Consider the following 24,412-nt stretch of genomic DNA (forward strand, 5'->3'; position numbering starts at 1 on the left):
TAAGTCCTAAGAAGTAAGATATAGCCACTAATGTGGACTTTAGAGCCAGACCGCCTGAGTTAAATTTCAGCTCTGCTACTTCCCAGCTATGTGACCTTGAGCCAACTATTTACCTCCTCTGCCCCTCGATTCATGTATAAAATCAGAACAATAATATGTTTATCTCATAGGATTGTTGTAAGGATTAAATGAGTTAACATCTGTGCTTAGAAATGAGCCTGGCCTGAAAGTTTTAGCCATTATTATTATTAATTATTTGCAGCATTCTGTTTGTACAAGACAGGAAGGGTGCTCCAGACAGGGCCAAGCACAGGGTGAAGACTGGGCAGGAAAGGGGCCCTTTGGTGTGTGGTATAGCACAGAGGGGCCTACTTTCTCTTCCTCTCTGTGTGCCCAGGACTGAGTGCAGTTCTTAGTGTGTGGTAGGGACCAGTAGAACTCACTGGTTGAGTGTGGGCTCTGGTGTCTGGCAGTTAGGTTTAACTTATATTACTTAACTATGGTCTCATCTGTGAAATGGGGATATCAATGGTACTTCTTTGGCTTGTTAGAAAAATTAAGTGATAGTGTGCGCTAAGTACTTATACATTGAATACGTAGTAAGCATTATTAAGTTTAATTATTAGTGAGTGGATTAGGCCGTAGGGGTTTTGAGATGTAGACTCTGGGATGTGGGAGAGGCTTGGGGGCAGGAGGGCAGCTGGGCCCCCAGCCCTTCACCAGCCCGTGGAGACTCAGCCCTCCCTGTGTTGCAGGAGCTGGCCCAGGAGGAGCTCTTTGTGGCTGTGGAGATGCTCTCAGCCGTGGTCCTGATCAACTGGGCTCTGGAAGCCAAGGATGCTAGTGGCTTCTGGAGCAGTCTGGTGAACCCCGCCACGGGTCTGGCCGAGGTGGACAGGGAGAACGCTCAGCGGTAAGAAAGGTGTAGCAGCATGCTGAGGGAGGGGATGGGTGATGGAGAGAGTGTAGCAAAGACCCCAAGTTCTTGTGCTCGGAGGCTAGCCTTCTGCATGATGTCCTGTTTCTGGGCCCAGGCCCGGTCTCTGGGTCTTTTTGCAGTTCCCTGACCTGTGTTTCTTCTGGGAATGGTTGGGTTCACAGTCATTCCCCTTCCCTCCATTTATTTAATCTTTCATTGCTAATGTTTGAGTACCCACTCACGTGCCAGATACTAATCTAGGTGCTGGGGACAATAGCGAACAAAACACAGATTCTGCTGTCATCTGACTTTGTGCTAGCAGAGGAAGAGAGGCAAAAAACAAATACGTTAAATGATAAGGAGAGCTATGGTGATAAATGGGCTTCCCTGGTGGCTCAGTCGGTAAAGAATCCTCCTGTAATTGGGGAGACCTGGGTTTGATCCCTGGGTTGGGAAGATCCCCTGGAGGAGGGCATAGCAACCCGCTCCAGTATTTTTGCCTGGAGAATCCCATGGACAGAGGAGCCTGGTGGGCTGCAGTTCATGAGGTCGCAAAAAGTCAGACAACTAAGCGACTAAGCACAGCATACAGGGTGATAAATAAAACAGGGCAGAGAGGATAAAGGATGTGGGCCTGGTAAGCGTGGTTTGTGTCTGCTACATGGCATGGTTATAGACGGCCTCTTTGGTAAGAGCGTCATTTTGAGGGAGACCTAAATGGCATACGTGACTACCATGAGCTAGCTGTAGCACAGACTCTGAAAAAGAAGTGTCCTTGGTGTGCTCACAGAACACTGGGAGACCATGAGGTGGGGTGGAAGGAGGGGAGGAGAATAATGGGAGGTGAAGTCTCAGATACCTGACCATGTAGGCCTCTGGCTTTTACTCCAGGTGAGGAGGAAGCCATGGGAGGGATCTGAGTGATGAGGGAGGTGATGCAATCTACTTATAACAGGATCGCTCTGGCTGCTGTGCCAAGAATCTCGACTATAGGTTAAAAGGGAAAAGTAAGGAGACCTGTTAAATGTCAGAGTAATGCAGGCACAAGATGATGGAGGCTTGGCTAGGGCCACGGTAGTGGAGGTGGTGAAAAGGAGCCATATTTTGGATATATTCTGAAAGCTGAACTGACAGGATTTGGTTATGTGGTGGATATGGAGTATGAGAGAGAGTCAGGTGTGACCTCAAGATTTTTGGCCTGGGAAGTTGGAGTGGATATTTACCAAGATGGAGAAGACTGTGGAAGATGCAGAGCAAGTGGGGGAATCAGGAGTTAAGATGTGAGTTCAACATGAGGTGAGTGTCAGACATTCATGTGGAGATGCTGAGCAGGCAGCTGGCATTCATGAATGGGTTGCAGGTGTACTTTGGGGAGTCATTAGCACATGGTGCGTCAAGCCATGAGGTTAGGTGAGATCACTTAGAATGTGAGCATGGAGAGAGAAAGGCTTGAAGACTGAGTCTTGGGGTGCTCTGCTTAGAGGTGAAGGAGGAACTGGCAGAGGAGACTCAGAAAGGACAGCCTGTGAGGTTGATGTGATGTCCTGGAGGTCAAGCGTGGAAAGTCCAGAAGTTTCCCCTGACCTCTGGCTGGTGATGCACACGCTCCCCCCTCATCCTCACTCACCTGGCTGCCAGGTACTTTGATGCTCTGGTGAAGCTGCGACAGATACGTGGAGTGGATGGGGCCTTCCTGAGCTGGAATGACCTACAGGCTGCAGTGAGCCAGGTCAACGCCCAGGTCCAGGAAGAGACTGATCGTGAGTGGAGTCCAGGACAGGGGGATGACGGCCCAACTCGGACAGCCCCGTCCTTTAGCCATAAGCCTGTGCCCTCCGCCCACCTCCATCTCCCTTTCCCAGAGGTCCTTGCGGTCAGCCTCATCAATGAGGCTCTGGACCAGGACAACCCTGAGAAGACCCTCTCCTCCCTTCTGCTTCCTGCTGCCAGCCTGGATGATATCAGCCTTCCCGTTGCCCCTCGGTACCATCTCCTCCTCATGGCGGCCAAAAGGCGAAAGGCCCAGGTGAGGTTTGGGCTGGCTGGGTTGGTCACAAGCACAGGAAGAATATCGCCTGTGCGTAGAGCTGTGCCCAGTATGCACCCTGGGAAAGCCAGTCTGATGGACATGGTCCCTTCTGGGGGTGGGAGGCAGGGGGCTTCTGATCTGGCCTTGGGGAAGAAGGGCAGAGGTCCAGTTGACAGCACAGAGTGGCCTGTGGGCACCTTGTGTGTGGGAAGAGCACAGGTCTGGGGGGCTGAGAACCCAGGCTGCATTCCCTGCTCTGACGCTCAGTGGCCATGTTACTTACAGCAAATCCCTAACGTCCCTGAGCTCTCCTTATACACTATGTAAAACACTACATGCCCTGGTCCTATCTCCCCACTGGAATGCGGGTAGAAACCAAGTGAGCTGACGGATGTGGCAGGGTTTTGAGCCTGTAATGCCCGGAGTCGGTGGCAGCATAGAGAGTGGCTGAGGGCTACTAGTCCTGAGCCACACTAGCTGAGTTTGGATCCTGGCATCTGACCCTGCACATGTTACTCACCATCTCTGGGCCTCAGTTTCCTCACCTACAAGCTTGTTATAATCATAAACTTACCTCAGAGATACAAGGTTTAAGTGAAATAATAAGGCAGGGACACCAGCTAATGTTGATCGAGTTCTCACCCTGTGCCAAATATTGTCTTATGTGCTTTACAAATGTTAGTTCATAAGTGCTTTAGAACACTGCCTGGAACACCAGGGCTCAATAAAATGTTAGTTCAGAAAGTTCCTCTATGAATGAGGAGAGTGGGGAGGGAGCGGATTCTGGGGTTGGGGTTGGGTAAATCTAGGGAGGGAACAAGCCTGACAGCGAGGTGCACACAGGCTACCTTGACCTGTGGGCAGAGAAGCCTGGGGAGGAAGGGGAAGGTGGAGGTCAGGGTCAGCACTGGCCTGAGAAGCTGTGCGTTGAGGCATAAGGGAACAGGGAGGAGGAGTGGGGAGAGCCCGTCACCCTCCGACGTGGGCTCTCCCTGGACATGGCTGAGGCACAAGGGCAGGAAAGGGAACTATTGAGAGCGTGGTGGATGCTGAAGGTTTCAGAGGGTTCTGGGGTGCTACGGCCCACCCGAGTTGACACATGGCCTGAAAGCAGGGTGGGGAAGAACCCTGTGAGCCTGGCAGCAATCCAAGGGAGCCACATGGCTGTGCCCATGCAGGGTTGGCAGAGGGGCACAGAGACTGCTTATCCCTGTGGCTCCCCAAGTCAGCCTGCAGTTTGGCTCCCCTGGGCACCTGGGCTTGGGAACCTGGGGAGACCAGCCTGAACTCTCATCATATCCCATTGTTCTCAATTTATCAGGTGACAGGGGATCCTGAAGCTGTGCTGTGGCTGGAAGAGATCCGCCAGGAAGTGGTTAGAGCCAACCAGGATACAGATGCAGCTCAGAGAAGTAAACGGGCCGGGGTGGAGGTGGGGGGCAGTACTGGAGGGGAGAGGGTTTGGGGGAGGTGAGGAGATGTGGGCTCAGTGGGAGCCTAGACAGTCAGGTAGCCTCCCCAGTCACCTCCTTCTCCATTTCAACTGATTTGGGGAGGCAGGCCAGAAAGAGAACAGGAGGGCTGCTGCTTTGACCATAGGATGGATTTCCTAGCAGTCAGCTGGGCAGGAAATCCTCTGGAGTCGAGAGCCCCTGGTCCACCCACTGCCTCCTTCTATGCCTTCCTGTGTGCGCTTTCCTCCTGCAGCGTGAGCATGTGAAACAGGTGGGGGCCAAAAACTCATCCCATTTTCTACTGATAGCTTGAGTTTGGGTTTCAACAGTTAGCTCTGGTTAGAGAATGTTTAGTCTTGAAGTTGGCAAAGAGGGGTTGGCTTTGAGGAAAAGTAAAGGCCGAGTCAGCACAGACACTGGCCTTCTTGTGTGGGATGCTGATGATGTTAGTTCTCAGTGTCTGGAATCCATCTGTATGTCTGTTAGTGACTGGAAGGCAAGGGCTACATCAGTTCCCCCCACTTCTTGGACTTTATTCTCCTCCTATGAAACTGTCCTGTGGTGTCTCTGACCATGTCTTGCCCCAGAACTTCTGTACAAGCCTTCCTTTTACCAAGCCCTAGTCCAGCCCTGCGTTCCCTGGTGGCTCAGTGGTAAAGAATCCGCCTGTCCATACAGGGGACACAGGTCTGATCCCTGGGTTGGGAAAATCCCCTGGAGGAGGAAATGGCAACCCACTCTAGTATTCTTACCTTGGAAATTCCATAGACAGAGGAGCTGGATAGGCTACAGTCCATGGGGTTGCAAAAGAGTCAGACATGACTAGTGACTAAACAACAGCCCAGCCCTACACTGCTTTCTTCCAGGAAGCCTTCCTTGACTGCTACCTTTCCCTTTAAGCACAGCTGCATGCTGCTTCTTTTCATCTGTCCATCCTGGGATGTCCTTGTCCCTTCCATCACACAGCGTGATTTTGAGTCCTCCTTCTCTGGATTCCTTCACAATAGACAGGACAGAGCCTGTGGAAGGGGCTCAAGGAAAAGTTGACCACTTCCTCTCTATACCCTTGTTAGTGGCTCTTGGTGTGGCTGCCATCAATCAAGCCATCAAGGAGGGCAAAGCAGCCCAGACAGAACGGGTATTAAGGAACCCTTCCGTGGGCCTCCGAGGAGTGGTTCCCGACTGTGCCGATGGCTACCAGCGGCTCCTGGAAGATGCCATGGCAAAGAAGCAGCGCCCAGGTAGTGGCCTCACCTTACCTCTCCCCTTCTTGGCCGGCCCCAGCTACCTCTCACCACCTCTGAGCCTTCTTTGCCTATTTGGCTTCTGCTTAGGAGATACAGCACTCTGGGTTCAACATGCCATGAAGGATGGCACTGCCTACTACTTTCACCTGCAGACCTTCCAGGGGACCTGGGAGCGACCCCCTGGCTGCCGCCTCAACACCTCCCACCTAACTTGGAAGGAGATCCAGGTTGGTGGAGCCCCTGTGAGAGAGGGGGCTCGTGGTTGGGAGGTTTCCTGTGGGAGAGGCTCCCACCCACCAGGACACCACAGGCCCTCTCTTCTTCCACTTCTGCAGTCAGCTGTCACCAAGGTCACCACTGCCCATGACCGCCAGCAGCTCTGGAAGGCCAACGTGGGCTTCATCATCCGGCTCCAGGCCCGCCTCCGCGGCTTCCTGGTCCGGCAGAAGTTTGCGAAACATTCCCACTTTCTGAGGACCTGGCTTCCAGCAGTTGTCAAGATCCAGGTAGCGGACTCTGCCCTTCTGAGGTGGCACAGCTGGGCTTCCCTGAATTTCAGAGGTTTCTCCTGCTGCTTCTTTGCTGAGTGGAGTTGGGGAGATCTTTTGGCCTCTGTGCAGTAGTAGTAAGGGATGGATGCTGGAGCCCAGACTTCTTGGGTTTGAATCCCCTCTCCACCATGTTAACTAATTACTTACTCTCTCCCAGTTTCCTCATCTGAAAACTAGCCATCTGAAAGTTGTAGAACCCCTCTTCTAGGGTGTTATTGGGTGATATCTAAAGTACATTTGAACAGTACCTGGCAGATAGGCAAGAACACAGGCAAATGCTAGTTACTGTTGTCCTCATCATCACCATCCAGAGGGTATGAGAGCTGCTTTTTAGCTTCCCCACAGAGAGAGCGGAATAAGATTTAGCATGACATCAGGGTTTAGACACCAGGAGGACTAGAAAGGAGTAGTGAAGAGGTGGTAGTGGTGATTGTTAAACAGAAAAGGGATGGAATCCCTTGGGGAAAGAACTTCTACCTTTCTCTCCAGCCAGCCCTTTCCATTTTTATTCTTCCACCCTTTGGGTGGTTCAGTGTGGCCTCTGAGACCGACCCATAAGTCACTCAGGCACGAGGCGTTGGGCTGAGGTGCTTTCCAAGCCAGGAACAGTGGGAGCTGAGCAAACAGAGGCCTCCTCAGGCAGACATGCTCTGGAGGGTCTCATGGCAAGGTGGGCAGTGTAAAGAGACTTTATTTAATGAACACCTCCAAATGCCCAGTATCTGCAAAGGATACCACTTGGCACTGGGCAAGGGTGAGAGATGGTGTGTGAGACACAGATGCGTGCTCACGTGTCTTCCATTGCAGGAACTGGAATACAGTGGGTGTTAGATGTTGTGATAGTGGGGACACACAAATAATAGCAGAGAACCCTGAGGGAGCCGGAGGCACAGAGACGGGCAAATGCCCTCGATGGTGATATGGAATACGTGGTCACTGAGCGCGCAGGCTTTAGGTCCTGAGGCTGCAGTTTGCGTTTTGGTCCTGTTACTTATGGGCGCCTACCGAGCCCTTGCCAGCCCTCGGTTTCCTTATTCATATGGTGCTTGCCTCATGCTGGTTGTGAGGGTAAAGCAGGAAAATTACATGTAGCACTTAGTGTGGGGACATGCTCTATTGGTGAAAGCCGTTATGAGATGTTAAATTTGGGGGCATTGATCCCAGAACTCAGAACCTTAGCCATCAGCATTTAGTGTCTCAATCAATCCTCCTGAACACAGCCTGGAATTTCACACCAGCTAAGGAGCAGAGAAGCCACACCAACAGTGGGAGAGGGGACAGAGTCAGAAAGTGAGTTCGCCACCCATCCTAGAGCTGTGCTGACTCTGGCCTGGGTCTGGGAGGCAGAGAAGGGAGAGGGGGCCGGAACCCCAGGCCACCTGCCCTCCAGCTAGGGAGAGTGAGAGTCAGAAACGAAGCAGCTTGGGTCTCCTGAGAGCTCTAACCCTGGCCAGGACTCCAGTCAGGGTCAAAATTCTCACCAATCCAGACTGAGAGGCCTTCTCTCTTGAAGGAGAAGCCATGTGGGGATGGGTGGGTGGTAAAAGCAGAGAGGAGACCCCTCCGCCTTTTCCTATAACAACTAACAGTGTGTCAGGCAGTACCTGGAGTGGGAGGGGAAGGGGTGCTGAGAAGGGACATAGACTTGGGGCTCCCTGGCCTCTAGGCTCCAAAATAGACAGCTGGTACCATGGGACCAAGCTGCCTGTTTTATATCTTTCCCAACAGAAGGACGGTGTGAGTCTTAGGTGGAAAGCCTGCCCAGGAGAGTTGGCTTTAGGAAAGGCTGGAAGAGCAGTTGGCTGAAAGGGGGTGCTCTTTTAAAAAATGTTTTGGCTGTGCCATGTGGCATCTGGGATCTTTGTTCCTCGACCAGAGATTGAACACATACCCCCTGCACTGGAAGCACAGAGTCTTAACCACGGGACCACCAGGGAAGTCCCTGAAAGTCAATGCACTTAACACACTAAACCATGACATCTTCAGCGGCAGAGTGTCCTCCAGGGTCTGAGTGCCCAGGAGAAGTTTAATATGTGCCCTAAAAGACAGGTATCAGTAGGTAGAGATAGGGCTGGGGTAAGGGCATAGATAGACAAAGGTTTGGGGCAGCAGATCATAAAGCATGTTTGAAAGAAAGTGAAATGTCTGAGGTGGCTAGACTTCTTAAGGATGTAGGAACCAGTAGACAGTCAGACAGGAGTGTGGGATCAGATGGTTGAGATGTCCTGGAAACGGGCTATGAGAAGCATGATCCAAGCAGTGTTTTAGGAAAATTCACACAAGCTTAGGGTGAAGGGGGAAAGGCCCACAGGAAGGACACCAAAACAGAAGGGAGTCATGGGATTTGTGTCTTAGAGACCAAAGCGGGTGTGATTATTAAGGAGAGGGTCATTTAGACACCTTTGCAGCAGACTAGTCAGCGAGGAAAGGCCATCAGCCTGACAGCTGAATTACTAGGGACCTTGGAGGGAAGATTTGCTCAGAGCTGAGGTTCAGAGCTAAGTGGTAGAGTTGTAAAGAGAAGTGTGAGTTATGAGAACATGAATGACCCGCTGCCCAGAGGGCCGTTGGCAGAGATGGTGGGCACACAGCTCTGTGCCTGCACACACTTTCCAGCCATTGCACCATGCACGTCTCCAGACTTTGGATTGTGTGATGGTGTGTGGGTAGTTTTTTTTTTAATATGTATCTGTTTGGCTACATTGGATCTTAATTGCAGCACGCAGGATCTTCGCTGTGTCACGCAAGGTCTTTCACTGCGGATCACAGACTCTCTAGTTGTAGCACGGAGGCTTAGTTGCGCCATGGCATGTGAGATGTTAGTTGCCTGACCAGGGATCAAACCCACATTCCCTGCATTGCAAGGCAAATTCTTAACTACTGGACTACCAGGGAAGTCCTATGGGTAGTGGTTTTATGGGTGGATGAGTATGTTGTAGGGGATATGGTACATGCTGTGGTGAAGTCGGTAAGTGTATGCTTTACTAATATCTTTTAAGCTTGTGTCTTAACTCTTGTTTCTGTGAGGAGGTGTTGGTTATAAATGTATGTTTGATTGCATAGTGCATGCGTCAGAGTTTGTGTGTGTGAGTATGTGTTTGCTGGGTCCAGGGAGTGTGGCAGAGGGCCTGAGTGGCTACGTGCAGATGTTTAGTCTTCCCCATGAAGTTGGCAGTTCTTTGAGGACAGAGCCAAATTTGCCTCTCCACTCTCCTTTCCTGCCTCCCCACCACCCTTTTCTGGAGAGTCCAGAACGAAGCTTTTCCCACAAGCTTTTCAGGGCCATCGGGACCAGCTGGGGTCATCTTTCTCCCCCTTCTGATCTGCAGGCTCATTGGCGTGGTTACAGACAACGGAAGATTTACCTGAAACGGTTGCAGTATTTAAAAGCGAACACAAATGCCGTAATCAAGGTAGCTCCCATGATTTGGGTGGGTTTCTGGCTCTCTTAAAGGACCCTCTGAAAGCCATTTGTAGTCTTCTCACCTCCCATGACCTCTGGAGAAGGCTGAATTGGCCTGGGTCTAAGGGTGGGCCCTGAGCCTGGAGCTCTGAGTCAGTCTGTCTCTGCCCCCAGATCCAGGCTTGGGCTCGGATGTGGGCAGCTCGGAGGCAATACCAGAAGCGTCTGGGCTACTTCCAGAAGAATGTGAGTGTCATTCTGCTTCCCTTGTCCCCATACCCCACCTTTATCCATGAGACCAGGGCAGGGGCCACCAACAGTCCTTTTTCCATCTGCATTCATGACAGGTTAACTCCATTGTGAAGATCCAGGCATTTTTCCGAGCCAGAAAAGCCCGGGATGACTACAGGATGTTAGGTAAAGTGCCTGGTTTCCCTCCTCTGTCTGTGCAAGTGACTGTCCTTGTGAGCTTCCTGGCTTTCAACAGTGAACGAGGCAGAAAGCCATACCACCCCGTAAACAGGGGCCTTGGAGAAGTGGTCTGACCTTTCTGAGCCTTTCTCTCACCAACAGCTAACGCCTACAACCTTGAGCATGCACCATAGGACCCAAAGTGGGCTGAGGAGTGAGGAGGTGTGCTCCTGCCTTTGCCAATCCCCCAGTTTGGTGGGAATGATAGGAGTCCCCTGAGAGTCAGGCAGGTCTAGGTATCCCTCCTGGAGCCACACAGCAGGTTAGGGGAAGGTACTAGTGCAGGAATGTGGGACAGGGCTGGTGACAAAAGCCCCCCGCCCCACCCCAGCAACAGATAACCTCATCACAGGAAAAGTCTCTCAAACCAGCTACTGTCTGTACCAGGCTTTGATTTTCTTCCTCTTACTATGACACAAATCAAAAAAGCAAAAAAAAAAAAAAGAGAGAGAGAGAGAGAGAAAGGGAAAGGGAAGGAAAAAGGGAAGGAAAGGCTCTTTTCCCTACAGTTCCAGCCTTCCCCCTCTTTGCCCTCTTCCCTGACCCATGACTCTAACCCCATTAGTGGCCCAACCCACAGGAAGGCAGACCTGGAGTCCTTTCTGCGGTCCTGGGGAACTTGAGGGGGTTCCATCTTCCTGCCCCATGGTTCCCAATAGTTGAACATCTCCCTAAAGGCTTACAGAGGTCCTTCAGAGCCCTCTTGATTCCTGTGTTAAAGCCCAGAAACCCAGCCTTGGAAGTCTGCCTCCTTTTGGTGAAGTGGACTAGTGGTCCATCTCCAGGTTGGCCTCCAGCCCTGGGTTTCCTGAAGAGGTGGGCCCCTTTCCTTCCTGGGCCCGAGACCACGCTTCTGGGCTTCAAGGTTGAGTACAGTGTCCAGGAATCGTCTCCTTCACCTCTTCAGTCCCTCTTCCCACCCTGTCCTGTGGCAGGGGTGCCCCTGCCCCTCTCTGACCACAGAAACTCAGCCCATTTGCTTCTGGGCAACTAGCTGCTTTTCCCTCCTTACCTCTCCCCAGCTTGGCCATTTCTGTTTTCTTTCTTGCTGTTACATTAACACCAGTGCCCTGGGGCATCCTTTATCTTCTTTTTCTTCCTTAGTTTATAGTTTTTTCTGGAAGAATTTGTTTTTTCCCTGGTGTATCTCCCAACTTCATTAGTCCCACTCCACATAGGGAACTGCCACTTACTAGCCATGTGGCCCTAGGCAAGTTACTGAATTTCTTTATTGCCTCCACCTTCTCACTTATAAAATGGAGATAAGGATCAGGTCGAGTTGTTGTGAGGATCAAATGAGTTAAGTGCTGGATCTTGTTGAATCCAAGATGCCATCAGTTGACTTTGGTTCCACGACTCTTCACTCCTCAAAGATCTGTCCTCCTTGCGGTAGCCAAATTAGTTTATTAAACCTTGTGATCTTATCACTCTCCTTCTTAAAACATGTCAGGATGCCTCACCGCCCTGGGGATAAAGTCCAGCCTCCTAAGTGCAGCTTCCGAAACTCTCTGACCCAGCCTCTCCTGCAGCTCTGGCCTCACTAGCCCCCGCCCTGTCCCCCCCTCCCCCACCTGCACCCTCCACTCCATGCTCCAGACACGGCCTTTGGTGGCACACTTTTACTTCCCCAAAGGCCCCCATGCTTGCCCCTCTCAGAGCACTAAACCATACTGTAGTGAGTTGTTTAATTGTCTGCTTCCTTTACTGAATAGCCTTTAAGGACCAGGCCTAGTTTTGTTCATCTTCCATAACTGACCCTTTTATTTCTTACTAGCTGTGTAGCCTAGGGCAAGTTACTTACTCTCTCTGTGCCTGACTGATCTCATCAGTAAGTTACAGTGTATAAAGTATGTAAAGCACTTAGAGCAGTTTCTGTTCCATAGTGAAAATTGTATGTCTTCAGTTCAGTCAGTTCAGTTCAGCCGTTCAGTCATGTCCAATTCTTTGCGACTCCCATGGACTGCAGCACGCCAGGCCTCCCAGTCCATTACCAACTCCCAGAGTTTACCCAAACTCATGTCCATTGAGTTGGTGACGCCATCCAACTATCTCATCCTCTGTCATCCTCTTCTCCTCCTGCCTTCAGTCTTTCCCAGCATCAGGATCTTTTCCAATGAGTCAGTTCTTTTCATCAGGGGGCCAAAGTATTGGAATTTCAGCTTCAGCATCAGTCCTTCCAATAAATATTCAGGATATTTCTTGTTATTCCCTGTAGCTCAGCCCTGAGACTCTTCTTTGCTCAAATGCTCATTCCAAAAGAGATTCAAGGAGAATCCATCTAGCTCTGATCTCCCTATATTATAAAACCCATTGTTGTATGAGGGTCAGGCAGGGCCGCGTGGAGGCTGTTAGGTGGAAGTAGACTCGGGATGAAGGATGAGTAAGTCAACCTGGCACGAGGTGGGAATGAATCAGAATGGGGGGGGCCTAGGGGATCATCAGAAGCTGCTAGGGCTCTGACTTTAGGGCGGGATGACACTGAGATAGGCCCAGGTTAGGGGGAACACAGGCAGAGAAAAGCAGCTTTTGTGTCATCCCTGGTTATAAGACAAGGAGTTCAGAGACAGGACTGGCTGGGAGGCTGCCCACTGCCCTCCAGCTGCAGGCAGAACCATTAGAAAAGAACTGGAGTTGGGTACCTGCTGGCTTCAAGCAGCATGGACACTGAGGGTGGGGTTACTGGGGAAGAGGGCTGCGAGGAGGTGTCTGGTGAGGACATGTCTAATCCTGGCACCTCATCTCTTCCTGCCAGTCCACACACCCCACCCCCCACTCAGTGTGGTACGCAGATTTGTCCACCTCTTGAATCAAAGCCAGGAGGACTTCTTGGCTGAGGCAGAGCTGCTGAAGCTCCAGGAGGAGGTGGTCAGGAAGATCCGGTCCAATCAGCAGCTGGAACAGGACCTCAATCTCATGGATATTAAGATTGGCCTGCTGGTGAAGAATCGAATTACCCTGCAGGTGAGGGGCCCACCCGAAATCTAGCTAGTGGCCTCTGGAGAGGTGATGCTGGCCATTCTCTGGTTGCTAATCAGATATTTTCTAAATATCTAGATTTTATCATCTGGTTCAGTTCCTTGTTCCAGCGGTCCTCTGCCCTTCTAGTCATTTGTTGGGGGCACATGATATAATGGAAAGAGCACTGGACATAAAACTGTAATGCCCGGCTCTGCTGACTCCTAGTGATGGAGGATTAACTCCTAGTGATGGAGGTTAAACAACCAACTGGAGGCTAGTTGTTTAACCTCCCAGTCTGTTTCCTCATTAGTAAAGTGGGAATAATGAGAGTGCTCACCAGGGCAGATGTGAAAATAGATATGAGAGCTCCTTAACCTGTCAGTTACCATACATATATGCTGTGATGAGGCAGAAGTGATGCAGCAGTATCTCCACCTCAACTCTGTACAACAGGCTAATGAGAAGTCAGAGCAGAAATGGACAGACCTGGCGCCTCAGTCCCGCAACCCAGCTCTCTTTGGAGACTCACCTGGTGAGAGCAGAGGTGCCAGGTGGAGTCTCAGGACAGCAGGAGGCCCTTCCTCATCCTAGAACCGTTTGTCTCCCCCTGGCTCATGGCTTGAATACCTTGCACAGCAGAAAGCCAGGCTCTTCAAAGCACTGACTCTAGACCATATGTTCTGTGCTCTGTGCTGGCCTGGATGGGTTGTATCACCTGCTCCCCTGTCCCGGCAGGAAGTGGTCTCCCACTGCAAGAAGCTGACCAAGAAGAATAAGGAACAGCTGTCGGATATGATGGTTCTGGATAAGCAGAAGGGATTAAAGTCGCTGAGCAAAGAGAAACGGCAGAAGCTAGAAGCTTACCAACACCTCTTCTACCTGCTCCAGGTGACCAGAGGGCTTTGGGAGGAGACATCTCTATTCTCTCCTGAGGGCCTGGGACCTGAGGCCTTCATGTCTAAGCCCTCACCTGCGTACCAGGAGTCCTTTCCTGCCATCCTAACATCTTGTACCCAGGGAAAGAGACTGCCTCCTTTCATTTGTCTGGAATGTTCCTAGGACCCTTGAGAAAGTGTAGCAGTGCTCTCTATTCCTAGTTCCAGTCAGCAAAGCCTTTCTTTATCTGATCACTAGTCCTTGAGGTACATTATCAGCCATTCCTATCTCCCCATTGCTTTCAGACTCAACCCAGCTACCTGGCCAAGCTGATCTTTCAGATGCCTCAGAACAAAACCACCAAATTCATGGAGTCAGTGATTTTCAGTCTGTACAACTATGCCTCCAACAGCCGAGAGGCCTATCTCTTGCTCCAGCTGTTCAAGGCAGCACTCCAGGAGGAGATCAAGTAGGTTTTCCAGAAGCAAAAAGAATGGGAAGAGAAGGGGTTAAAAAATGCCACTGTTGGCTCCTTCACAAGGTGACAATTTATTGAGGTTTGAAGGTAGAAATGGACTCAGAAGACCTCTTTTCTCTGCCTCCCAGGGAGGCAGGGCATCTCTTGGGACAGCCTCGGGGGAGGACATGTGCTGACATGTTAACATCGCAGCTGAGACAGACCTAACAGGACTGTCCTTAAGAGGAGGGATGCCAGCACAGGCTTTAAAGAAAATCTCAAAAGGAAAAGCAGCTCTTCTATACCAAGGCAGGAGACCAGCTTCAATAACCTCCTAATCCCCAGGTCAAAGGTGGAGCAGCCCCAGGATATGGTGACAGGCAACCCGACTGTGGTGAGGCTGGTGGTGAGATTCTATCGGAACGGACGGGGGCAGAGTGCCCTCCGGGAGATCCTGGGCAAGGTGATCCAGGACGTGCTGGAGGACAAGATGCTCAGTGTCCACACTGACCCTGTCCACCTCTACAAGAGCTGGATCAACCAGACTGAGGCCCAGACAGGGCAGCGCAGGTGGGCAGATGGGCAGAGGGAGAGCTCTCTTTGATCAGCTTGGTCTTGGGCCTCACTGGGGAAGCTTGAGTGTGCTTTGAAGGTGGCATATAAATGAGCTTGCTGATTTATGTAAATATGACACCAGCCCTATAGGATGAAATAAGGTAGCCTTTTAGACCCCCTCTGGTAATTAACATGGAACTGATGTAAATGACACCGGACCTGGTGCGCTTAACATAGAGTGAGCCCAGATGAATATGCAAATGTGTATAATTGCTGTGTCAGTGCTTGCAAATGATTTGTCAGATATACTGGGAGTTGGGATCGGACTCCTTATTGATAGGCATATAGCTGAATATTCAGATTTATAGATGAATAGGCAAATGAGGTAGTGGAAGAAATACATTGGCCTTCTAGATTGGAGGCATTAACTGAGGTGCATAGGTACTAGGGAGATGGAGCCACAGAGGAGAGTAGGCAGTGCTAGTGGCTTCTCTGGATGGCGCACAGGCATCCAGGTGGGGGGACTGCAAGGCCCTGGCCCAGCCTTCAGCATCCCCACAGCTACCAGAGACTTGCAGGGCAGCCCTGGTCTCCTCTGGTTCCCCCTGGGATCTTTCCACAGACCCCAGGCCCTCTATTTCCTCCTACACTCTTCCACCTCCTCATAGGTGCTTCATCTCTTCTTCCACCCACATCACTCTAGTCCTCTCTGAGTCCTTTCTCTTATTCTGGCCTAAACCCTGGGCTGCCCTCAGCATGTATGTATGAGATCTTGTAGTGAGATAAGTTTAAGGGGTGGAGCCTCAGGGAGGGGAGGCCTTGGGAGGGGTTTCTGGCTGATAGTTTGTCTCTCTCTGCCCACAGCCACCTCCCCTATGATGTCACCCCAGAGCAGGCTTTGAGCCACCCTGAAGTCCAAAGACGACTGGACATCTCCCTCCGCAACCTCCTCACCGTGACTGATAAGTTTCTTGCAGCCATCATGTCATCTGTGGACCAAATTCCGTATGTGCAACAGCCTAGGCATGGATCTCCGGAGGGCTCGGGCATGGTGGGGAGAGCAGAGCAGTCCTGAAGGGTGGCAGGCAGGAAGGGAAACTGGGCTGGGGGTGCTCACGGGCTTCCAGGAGGTGGGTGGAGAAGGTGTGAAGCCCCTGCTGGAGACTTGTGCGGGATTATAGCACACATGGATCTAGTGGGCAGTCAAGACATCCCTGGGCCAGAGAAAGTTACCTCAAGTGATTATGGGGACATATGATTGTCTGAATATAAGTGGTGGAAAATATAAAATTCTTCAGTCTATAAAGTCAAAAATAAGAAAACTTCACACCAGTAAAGCACATTATAAAAGTCTTTTCCTTTCTTAAAATTTAGTCAATAATTATTTTCTGAAAAGCAAATGATTGAAAATATTGACAAGGTGGGTCTCCTCTAGATCTTCACTCATCCAACCAGCCTTCCTGGTGCTCAGTGGTGCCCGGGGCAAGGTGGGGATGCGGGAGAGGGGAGCCCACAGAGCTCATGTCCCTGCTCCCCAGACCTGGAAGACTGGATTAAGGATTTACAGTTAGGATTCAGAAAAGATTGTCCTAGGACTGATAAAGGAAAGCACACAGTGAGCTGTGAACTTCTCTCCCTGGTACCCCAGGAGGAGGCAATAGCTTTTTAAAGTATTTAATTAAATTTTTAGGTGGCACATCCATAATAGGAATAATAATAATAAGGTCCCAGGGATCAAACCCAGGTCTCCCACCTTGCAGGCAGATTCTTTACCATCTGAGCCACCAGGGAGGCCGTTTGAATTGCACTCTACCATTACTTTCACAAAAATAATTTTACTTGATCCTCACAGAAGCCCTAGGAGATAGAGAGGGCAAGAATGAGCAGTCCCATTTTCCAGACCAGGAAACAAACTTGTAAGGGGAGTGCAATAGCCTGAGCTGACATCTCTGGTTAGTGGTGGATTCAGGACCAGATGCTTCTACTCCAGTTCATTGTCCTCCTGGGCCTGCCTCTAGCCCAGACCAGGCCCGCACAGATGCTCTGTGATAACAGAGCCTCCTGGGCTGTCCTGGGATGGGGTTCTGGCTGTAGGTGTCAGACACCTAACATACAGGCTCAAGGTGCTTCTGTGGGGAAGGCAGGATGGACACTGGGATCTGGGGTGTCCCCAGGAGAGACTAAAGGGGGCCAAAGAAGAGGCTCTGGAGACAGGCTGGAGGCTCCAGGAGAGCTGGCTGGGCCCTGGTCCTGGGTGCTGACACAAGGGCATGAGGAAGGGACAAGGCCCAGAGATGTTTGGAGGAAGCCGCAGGGAGCTGGCTATGGGAAGTGGAGGGTCAGTTCTGGTGTGGCTATGCCCAGGGAAGGAGAGGCGGGCACTCAGGCCCTCGCGCTGGGATGGGGGCAGGGCCATAGTGCACCTATTGCCTGGCCCCAGGTACGGGATGCGATACGTGGCCAAGGTCCTGAAGACAACTCTGGCAGAGAAGTTCCCCGACGCCACAGAGAGCGAGATCCATAAGGCAAGTGTTGTCGCCCATCCCCACCCTGAGAGCTCTGCTTTGCCCTGATGGTGGCTGTGAACCCCCAGAATGAGACCAAAGCACCAAAAAAAACCACCTATGCTATAAAAAGCCAAGAAGGCGAATATTCTCCACCCCGTCAGTCAAGCCTGGCTCACCAGCAGGGCTCAGGTGGCAGGTGGGAAGGCATCCAGGACAGCAGTTCCCAGTACACAACCCTGGGCTTGTCAGGGCGGGTTCTAGTCCCAGCTATGGCTAACGTTTGCTGCGTGACCTGAGCAAGTTGCTGCTCTGCTCTGGGTCTGTTTTCTATACAAGGATGGGATTGACCCAGGGGCTCCTTCCAACCAGCTGAGCTGAGAGAACGGGGCTGGGGCTGTGGAGGTGGGCCACAGGCGCTTCTACGACAGTCTCCTCTGCCCGCAGGTGGTGGGGAACCTCCTATACTACCGCTTCCTGAACCCGGCTGTGGTGGCCCCCGACGCCTTCGACATCGTGGCCATGGCAGCAGGTGGCGCGCTGGCGGCCCCCCAGCGCCACGCCCTGGGGGCTGTGGCTCAGGTCCTGCAGCACGCTGCGGCCGGCAAGGCCTTCTCCAGGGAGAGCCAGCACCTGCGCGTCTTGAATGACTATCTGGAAGAGACGCACCTCAAGTTCAGGTCTTGGCCCCGGCTTCCTGTTCCTCTCTGTTTCCTTTTTCTCCTCCTCTTCCCATCTTCTTTTCACAGACCACTTCCTTTCACGCACAACTTACTTTCTCAAATCCATGAGGGAGGGAGGCGGGGAGGATCGTTAGTGGGCTGGAGGATAGATTGTTGGAGGGACTCCCAGTGAAGAGGAGAGAGGGCTATAGAGGGAAGCTGGTTTGAGGGGGCCACTGGCAGAGGTGAGGCAGCGGACGGGGGCAGAGAGGCAGAGTTGGCTGAGCAGTCCCCGGCAAGGCGGGAGAAAGGCTGATGGACACAGAACGTGAGGGGCGTGCCGGACCACCCCACCCTCACATGCTTTCCCTCTGGAGCTAGGAGGTTCATCTGCCGAGCCTGCCAGGTGCTGGAGCCAGAGGAGCGTTTTGCAATGGATGAGTACTCGGACATGGTGGCTGTGGCCAAGCCCATGGTGTACATCACCATGGGGGAGCTCGTCAACACGCACAGGGTGAGGGCCTGTGCAAGCTTGGGGCAATGGGTGGGTGGGCTGGCCCTGGAAGGAAGGCCTGGCTCAAACTCTGTGTCTCCTTTACTCCCCCTATCCTGCAGCTGTTGCTGGAACACCAGGACTGGATCGCCCCTGATCACCGAGACCCCCTGCACGAGCTCCTGGAGGACCTTGGGGAGCTGCCCACTGTCCCTGACCTCATCGGTGCGTGCCCTCCTTGACACTGGGGCGGGCGGTGGGGCCTGCAGGAGGGGCGGGTCGGCAGGTGAGCAGGGCCTTGGAACGTGCCCTCTCAAGTTTTTGTTCAGTCTGGGACATGTGCCAGGAGGCTGGCTACACACTCCCTCTTTCCCTCTGGTCCTGAGATGGACACAGACTGATGGAACCCTGTACCATCATATAAATGTGATGTTAAATCACATGAGATAGGACAGAGGGATAATGGCCTGTTTTGGGTCCCAAAATGCATCTCTGTTGAGGGTAGATTTCAGGAGCTGTGAAATGGAAGGAAGTTGGCTTCCAGAGGCAGAAGGGCAGGGCAGGGCAGGGGACAGATAGAAGAAAGCCAGGAAGAGCTCCTGGCCTAGAGAGGCACAGCCGCAAAGACACGAGGGTTAGCTATGCGGGCGACAGCCCTTCTGTTGGTGCTCAGGGCCTGAGGGTACAGGGTGGTCAGAGGGACAGAGTGGGAAGAGGCAGAGGGGCACGTGGAGCAGCATGTTCACCATGGCCCCATCTGTGCGTGTGCTAATCTCTCTCCTTCCTCACCTGCCTCAGGGGAGAATGTAGCTATGGATGGGAACGTGGATCTGAGCAAGCTAGAAGTGTCCCTGACTCTCACCAACAAGTTTGAAGGACTGGAGACAGACGCTGACGACACCAACAGCCAGAGCCTGCTCCTGAGGTGGGAGCACAGCCTTGGCCCCCTAGGACTCCCCGGGCCAGCAAGCTGGCTGCTCTGGAGTGGCCATCCCGCCTTCCTCCCAGACTCTCTTACCCTCCAGAAGTTCTCCCCCAAGCCTAACTGGCCTTCCCCTTCCTGCGGCCTCAGCTGTTTTCCTTCTGGCGGCCTCAGCTTTTGGCTCCGCGTTGTGGCCGAAGGCAAAGGACTAGTTGGGACATTGGCAGCATGGTTGTTTGCGTGTTGTTGTGCTGTCTACCAAGTGCTTGCTTTTTTTATTGTTTGTTTATTTATCTGGCTGTGCCGGGTCTTAGCTGCACCATGCGAAATCTTCGTGGCATGTGGGATCTTTAGCTGTGGCGTGCGAGATCTAGTTCCCCGACCAGGGATTGAACCTGGTCCCCCTGCATTGGGAGCACAGAGTCTTAGCCACTGCACCATCAGGGAAGTCCCCCAAATGCTTTCTTACACTTCATTTAATGTAAGGGACAACCAATGAGGTAGATGATGGTTTCCCTGCCTTCCAGTGGAGGAAAGAAACTCAAGCTAAGTGACTTGCCTGAAGTCCCACAGCCAGGAGGTGAAGGAACTCGTGTTCTAATCAATCCCCTGGCCTTGTGAACCGTGGTCAGGAGATGGGTGTGGACCTCTTCATCCCCAAGTCTGCAAATGTGATGCAGGACCCCCAGCAGGCCTGGGCTGGTCATGTAGGCAAGAGAGGAGCCAGGTCACCACTTTGACCCCCCTGCCAACAAGACGGCCTCTCCACTCATCCATTCACTGAATAAACCAATGAGCTGGGTGTTCAGCTCTGTCTTGCCACGGAAGGCCTCACAGCGGGGCCAGGCTAGAGGCCAACACATGTCAGAGGACACCAAGAGGGAGGCAGGCGTCGGGTGCTTGAGAGCTCAGAGGGGCCCCTGGATGGGAAAGCGTTTCACAGAGGAGGAACTGCATCCTTCAGCCAAAGGACCCAAAAGAAGGCCATCTGTGGGAGGCGCTGTAGGCAGAGGACACAGAGGCATAAGAGAGTACAGTGTGTTCAGACGTGGTGGTTCGGTGTCACAGGCCATTGGTCCCCCTGGGTCTTCCTCCTTGTTACGTCCTCTCTTTCCTTACCTCCAGCCATGCCGGGCAGCCATCATGCAGGGCAGGGCTACTTACTGGCAGCTCCCTCGCCCGCCCCAGTCCAGACCCTCCCCCGTCCTTCACCTCTTCCCCCATCGCTCCCCTCCTTCTGCAGCACCAAGCAGATGCTGGCTGACATCATGCAGTTCCACTCGGGAGACTCCCTCCAGGATATCCTATCCCTTTCAGCTTCCAGGGAGGAGGTGAGTGGCATCCTGGCTGCCAGGTCCTGTCTCGTCCACCCCACTCCAGCATAGCTGGCTCCTTTCCTGGGGCCCTGCCCACAGTTGGCTCCAAGCAGACACCTTGCTCACCAGTCATGTGAGCTCTGGAGGGCTGAGGCCTCTGCCCTTAACCCCAAGAGACCCTCAGGCTGCAGAGTCCTAAGACTGCAGCTCCTCCCTACTCCCCACTGAAACAAGAGTGAGCCCTGCAGGAAAACCAGTCCTGCTGCAGCCCTGCTGTCAGTGGGAGGAGGGGTCGGGGGTGCAGAGAGGCAGACTCGGCAGACTCCCTTGAAGAGCACCAAGGAGCTGGCGCTCAGCATAGGGAATGGGCCGCTTGAGGGCCTGAAGGCAGGAGAAGGTGGTTAAGTGTGGGAGGCCACACTTAAGCTGGACCAGCTGGATCACAGGCTCAGCCAGGGTCTTCCCAGAGCACAGGTGGGGACAGCCAGTATAGGCCTGACCCAAAACATGAGACAGAAGGAGGGAGATGCCCCCAGGTCCCCTGGAGCCATCACAAATCTCCACCGTTGGGGAGTCGCAGCCAGTGTCCACCGGACTTTTTATGCCATCCTTCTGCTTGGTCTCCTGGGCCACTCGTCCTCTGTCCTGGCCCACAGGGCCCTTCAGTGTCTATGAAGTTGTACACTGTGATGTTCTTCACCACCCCTAGGGTGGGGACCCATGGATGGGGCAGCATGTCAGCACCCGCTAGACCCCTCTAGCCTCTCTGCCCCCCCAGGAAGCAGCCCACAAGCGGCTGATGTGCCGACGCCAGGCCTGTGAAGCCCAGACCCCAGAGCCGCTGCGACGACACCGCTCACTGACAGCCCACTCCCTCCTGCCGCTGGCAGAGAAACAGCGGCGTGTCCTGCGGAACCTGCGCCGACTCGAGGGCCTGGGGTTGGTCAGTGCCAGGGATGGCTACCAGGGGCTGGTGGATGAACTGGCCAAGGTAATGGTCTGGAGGGAGGGAGAGATTGTATGTGTGTGTAAACATGTTCATAGTGTTGACACTTCAAGGGTAGGCCTCTCCCTGGGAAGTGCCCACCCAAGATTGTCACCAGCCAGGGGAAGGCCAAGCGACCTCCAAGGGCCCTTTTGAAGGAAAGGTCTCAAAATTAGTCAGGGAAGGGAGTATTCTTAAAATGCTCTTTTACTAAAAAGCAAGCTTTGATCCTGTTACTGCTCAGTAGGAGGGAGGCCCTGAAACATCCTTTGAGGGTTTGGGGTGGGGTCCTTGAGGTTGTTCGCCTCCTAGAGAAACTGCCTTGAAGTCTTTCTCTTCTGGCTTGTCCTGAAGATCCTCACAGTAAGTTGTTCTTGGGCCTGAGTCAGGCCCTGAGGCTCTCCTGCCAGGAAGGGTCGACTCACCCCTGCCTTGGTCCCCCCACCCCCAGGACGTCCGCAACCAGCGCAAGCACCGGCAACGGAGGAAAGCAGAGCTGCTGAAGCTCCAGGCCACGCTCCAGGGCCTGAGCACCAAGACCACCTTTTATGAGGAGCAGGGCGACTACTACAGTCAGTACATCCGGGCCTGCCTGGACCATCTGGCCCCCAGCTCCAAGTAGGTGCTCCCTTCCTGCAGTCTGAAGGTGACCGGTGACCTCTCCTCTCACCCATGTCGACCTTTGCCCCACTGTTTACCAGCTTTGGAACAGACATCTTCCCCCAGCACAGCGTGGTCCCTTCCCGACACTGTCTTTGAGTCTCCCTCGTAAAGTCTTGGGCTCTAGTGTCTTCCACCAGTGAGAAGTCTTCCTCAGGCTCTAATTTCCTTCTACCAGCCACCGAGAGAATTAGTGTCTTTGGTGTTGAAGAGTTTGTTAAATGAACTGTCTGGGCCTTTTCTTCATCAGGAGTTCTGGGAAAGGGAAGAAGCAGGTATCTCTCCACTACACGGCTGCCCAGCTCCTGGAGAAGGGTGTCTTGGTGGAAATTGAAGATCTTCCCACCTCTCAGTATGTGTCTTTGGAGGGCAGAATGTCAGGCTCTAACCTGGGAGGCGGATGGGGGAACTCTGGGCTGGGCACTGGGTGGGAGGGAAGAAGCGTGGTCCCTGCCCTGAAGGAGCTGTTACGACGGGGAAGACAGGCAGCTCCAGACAGAGAGCGAAGGGCAGTGGGCATGGCCTGGCACAGTTCTAGACACCCCAAGGCACAGGATGCTGGGAAAGCATCCTGGAAGAGAAAACAGCCAGAGCAAAGGGCTGAGGTGTGCTGAGCAGAAGTAGAATCGGAGGGAGGAAAAGAGAGAGGGGGCGCGACACAAGGGAAGCCTGGCTCTGGGTGGCGCACGGCGCTGCCTGGGTTGAGCAGCCCTGCGTGGAAGAGTCAGGTGTGGCCCCTGTTTTGAATCCTGTTCTTGATAGTTTCAGAAATGTGATCTTTGACATCACCCCTGGAGAGGAGGCGGGAAGGTTTGAAGTAAACGCCAAGTTCCTGGGTGTGGACATGGAACGGTTTCAGCTCCACTACCAGGTGAGGGGACACTCCCGTGAGCCCTCCAGATACCCGGCGGGCTTTAGGTGCTAGCCTGAAGACGGAAGGCCGGCCTGGCTTCCCTGGGCCTTGGACGGTATCAGCTTTGTTCCCTATCCAGTCTACATTGTCTGTTCCTGAAGACAAGAGTGATGGTCTGTGTAGTCCAAGCCTCCCCCGTGCCCTGACACAGACCTCACAGCCAAGCAACAGGAGAGTGGAGTGGGCTGGCGGTGTCAGAGCAGATTAATACTTGACGCCCTATCCCATGTCAGGGGCTTTACACATTACCTCATTTAATCCTCTCCAAAGCTCTCCAGCATTATCCCTGTTTTATAGGCTCTGAGGCTAAAAGGTTAAGAAGCTGGCCTAAGTCATAGGCCAGTGTTCAGGAAAGCAGTGATTTTAAATCCAAATCTTGCCGCTCTGCTACTTTGCCTTTTAAATGATTTCAAGCCCTGGCTCTGCTTGAGCTGACATTTGGTCAGGTCACTGCACCTGTCTCTTGGTCGTGGTTTCCTCATCCGTGAAGGGGGTTTCCACGCCCGCTTCGGCGGCCAGTGCCACTGGATGACCGTGGATGGCTCCAAGATGTTAGTGTTTTGTAGACTCTGTGGGCCACGGTGAGCCCCTCCAACTCTTCTCCCTGCCCCTTCCCTCCCTCCTAGGACCTCCTGCAGCTCCAGTACGAGGGTGTGGCTGTCATGAAACTCTTCAACAAGGCCAAGGTCAACGTCAACCTTCTCATTTTCCTTCTCAACAAGAAATTCTTGCGGAAGTGACTGAGGCAGGCGGTGCTCCCCAAGCCCTTCTTACCTCACTGGATGCTTTTCTGAACACTAACGCACTGCTCCACTTTCCTGCAGACAGCCAGAACTCAGGCCTAGGCAAGGCTCAAGGAGTCTCGCCCTTTTCCCAGCTGGGAGGAGTCTGGCTCCCTGGCCCACAGGCAGGGTCTCTAATTGGCTTCAGTCTGGCCATGTGGCTTATAAGCCACAGAATCCCATGATTTTCTAGCCTGATGGGAAGGAATGAACTCAGGACCTGCCCTGCGAAGGCTACTGCTCTAGTGTCTGCTG

The 24,412-nt window shown here is 52.9% G+C and overlaps 1 protein-coding gene across 2 annotated transcripts in view; it reads left to right on the forward strand.

The window, feature by feature from the left end:
• IQGAP3 (IQ motif containing GTPase activating protein 3) overlaps positions 1 to 24,370 on the forward strand; it is a 38,706-nt gene extending 14,336 nt beyond the window's left edge. For both annotated transcript variants that reach the window (XM_010838227.1, XM_010838228.1), the window contains exons 13-38: positions 756 to 913; positions 2,558 to 2,679; positions 2,782 to 2,945; positions 4,270 to 4,360; positions 5,476 to 5,643; positions 5,737 to 5,876; positions 5,985 to 6,155; positions 9,530 to 9,613; positions 9,778 to 9,849; positions 9,951 to 10,020; positions 12,827 to 13,035; positions 13,768 to 13,920; positions 14,214 to 14,377; positions 14,711 to 14,935; positions 15,785 to 15,925; positions 17,361 to 17,445; positions 17,872 to 18,104; positions 18,468 to 18,600; positions 18,702 to 18,804; positions 19,378 to 19,504; positions 20,745 to 20,832; positions 21,596 to 21,808; positions 22,254 to 22,420; positions 22,713 to 22,814; positions 23,225 to 23,333; positions 24,002 to 24,370. In XM_010838227.1, coding sequence (XP_010836529.1) covers positions 756 to 913; positions 2,558 to 2,679; positions 2,782 to 2,945; positions 4,270 to 4,360; positions 5,476 to 5,643; positions 5,737 to 5,876; positions 5,985 to 6,155; positions 9,530 to 9,613; positions 9,778 to 9,849; positions 9,951 to 10,020; positions 12,827 to 13,035; positions 13,768 to 13,920; positions 14,214 to 14,377; positions 14,711 to 14,935; positions 15,785 to 15,925; positions 17,361 to 17,445; positions 17,872 to 18,104; positions 18,468 to 18,600; positions 18,702 to 18,804; positions 19,378 to 19,504; positions 20,745 to 20,832; positions 21,596 to 21,808; positions 22,254 to 22,420; positions 22,713 to 22,814; positions 23,225 to 23,333; positions 24,002 to 24,115 — 3,606 coding nt within the window. In that variant the 3' untranslated portion in view covers positions 24,116 to 24,370. The remainder of the gene's footprint in view (positions 1 to 755; positions 914 to 2,557; positions 2,680 to 2,781; positions 2,946 to 4,269; positions 4,361 to 5,475; positions 5,644 to 5,736; positions 5,877 to 5,984; positions 6,156 to 9,529; positions 9,614 to 9,777; positions 9,850 to 9,950; positions 10,021 to 12,826; positions 13,036 to 13,767; positions 13,921 to 14,213; positions 14,378 to 14,710; positions 14,936 to 15,784; positions 15,926 to 17,360; positions 17,446 to 17,871; positions 18,105 to 18,467; positions 18,601 to 18,701; positions 18,805 to 19,377; positions 19,505 to 20,744; positions 20,833 to 21,595; positions 21,809 to 22,253; positions 22,421 to 22,712; positions 22,815 to 23,224; positions 23,334 to 24,001) is intronic.
• The last annotated feature ends 42 nt before the right edge of the window (positions 24,371 to 24,412 follow it).

The sequence above is a fragment of the Bison bison genome, unplaced genomic scaffold (assembly GCF_000754665.1).
Source record: "Bison bison bison isolate TAMUID 2011002044 unplaced genomic scaffold, Bison_UMD1.0 scf7180017864093, whole genome shotgun sequence".
Classification (NCBI taxonomy): domain Eukaryota; kingdom Metazoa; phylum Chordata; class Mammalia; order Artiodactyla; family Bovidae; genus Bison; species Bison bison.